At 65.2% G+C, this 1,708-nt stretch overlaps 2 protein-coding genes across 2 annotated transcripts; both read left to right on the plus strand.

Moving 5' to 3' along the window:
* Positions 1-360: 360 nt before the first annotated feature.
* LOC124028106 (keratin-associated protein 4-5-like) lies at positions 361-786 on the plus strand. Its single transcript, XM_046340252.1, has one exon. The coding sequence runs from the start codon at positions 361-363 to the stop codon at positions 784-786; it is 426 nt and encodes a 141-aa protein (XP_046196208.1).
* Positions 787-813: 27 nt separating this feature from the next.
* On the plus strand, positions 814-1,569 carry LOC124028107 (keratin-associated protein 5-5-like). Its single transcript, XM_046340255.1, has 2 exons — positions 814-1,282; positions 1,385-1,569. Exons 1-2 carry the CDS (start codon positions 814-816, stop codon positions 1,567-1,569), a joined length of 654 nt encoding a protein of 217 aa, XP_046196211.1.
* The last annotated feature ends 139 nt before the right edge of the window (positions 1,570-1,708 follow it).

Here is a 1,708-nt window from a genome sequence, read left to right on the forward strand (position 1 = left end):
CGCGCTGCTGCGCTGCTGCTGCTGCTGCTGCGCTGCTGTGCGCTGCTGTGCGCTGCATGCTGCTAAGCTGCTGTGCTGCTGCTGTGCGCTGTATGCACTGCTGTGCTAGCTGCTGTGCTGCTGCTGCGCTGCTGTGCTGCGCTGCTGTGCTGCGCTGTAACGCTGCTGCTGCAGCTGCTGTGCTGCTGCTGTAGCTGCTGCTGCTGTGCGCTGCTGCTGCTGCTGTGCGCTGCTGTGCACGCTGCTGTGCTGCTGCGCTGTGCGCTGCTGTGCGCTAAGTGCTGCTGCTGCTAGCGCTGCTGCATGCTGCACTGCTGCTGCTGCTGTGCGCTGCTGCTGCTGTAGCTGCTGTGCTGTGCTATGCGCTGCTGTGCGCTGCTGTGCCATGCTGCTGCTGCCGCTGCTGCTGTGCGCTGCTGTGCGCTGCTGCTGCTATGCTGCTGCTGTGCGCTGCTGCGCTGTGCGCTGCTGTGCGCTGCTGTGCGCTGCTGTCGCGCTGCTATGCTGCTGCTATGCGCTGCTGTGCGCTGCTGTGCTGCTGCTGTCACGCTGCTGTGCTGCTGCTGTGCGCTGCTGTGCGCTGCTGTGCGCTGCTGTGCAGCTGCTGTGCGCTGCTGCTGTCGCTGCTGTGCTGCTGCTGTGACGCTATGCTGCTATGCGCTGCTGCTGCTGCTGCTGTACGCTGCTGCTGTACGCTGCTGCTGCTGCGCTGCTGTGCGCTGCTGTGCACTGCTATGTGCGCTGCTGTGCGCGCTGCTGCGCTGTCGCACCGCTGTGCTGCTGTAGCTACAGCTGCTGCTGCTAGCTGCATGCATGCTGTACGCGCTGCTGCGCTACAATGCGCTGTCTGTGCGCTGCTATGCGCTGCTGTGCAGCTGCTGCTGCTGTGCTGCTGTGCGCTGGTGCTGTCTGCTGCTGCTGTGCGCTAGCTGCTACTGCGCTGCTGCTGTGCGCTGCTGTGCATGCTGCTCTGCAGCTGTATTGCGCATAACTGCTGCTGTGCGCTGCTGCTACATGCGCTGCTCATGCGCGCTAGCTGCTGTGCGCTGCTGTGCTGTGCGTAGCTGTGCGCTGCTGTGCGCTGAGCGCTGCTGCGCGCTGCTATGCGCTGCTGCTGTGCGCTGCTGCTGTGCGCTGCTGCTATGCGCTGCTGTGCACGCTGCTGCCGCTGCTGTGCGCTTGCTGTGCACGCTGCTGTGCGCTGCTGCTATGCTGCTGTGCTGTGCTGCACGCTGCTGTCCACGCGCTAACTGCGCTGCTGCTAACTGCTGTGCGCGCTGCTGTACGCTGCTGTGCCGCTGCTAGTGCGCACTGCTGCTGCACGCTGCTGTGCGCTGCTATGCACATGTACGCAGCTGCTGTGCGCTGCTGTGCGCTGCTGCAGCTGCTGTCACGCTGCTGCTGCGCGCTGCTGTGCGCTGCTGTGCGCTGCTGTGCGCTGCTGCTGTGCGCTGCTGCACTGCTGTGCGCATGCGGTTGCGCTGCTATGCGCTGCTAATGCTGTGCGCACTGCTGTGCACTGGAGCGCTGCTGTGCACTGCTGCTGCACTGCTGCACTGCTGCGCCTGACGCTGCTGCGCGCGCTGCTGTGCGCTACTGCGCACTGCTGCGCGCGCTACCGCTGCTGTGCGCTGCTGTACGCTGCTGCTGCACGCTGCTGTACGCTGCTACGCACACTGCACTGCTATGCGCTGCTATGCGCTGCTGT

This window comes from Oncorhynchus gorbuscha, unplaced genomic scaffold (genome assembly GCF_021184085.1).
Source record: "Oncorhynchus gorbuscha isolate QuinsamMale2020 ecotype Even-year unplaced genomic scaffold, OgorEven_v1.0 Un_scaffold_3768, whole genome shotgun sequence".
NCBI lineage: Eukaryota > Metazoa > Chordata > Actinopteri > Salmoniformes > Salmonidae > Oncorhynchus > Oncorhynchus gorbuscha.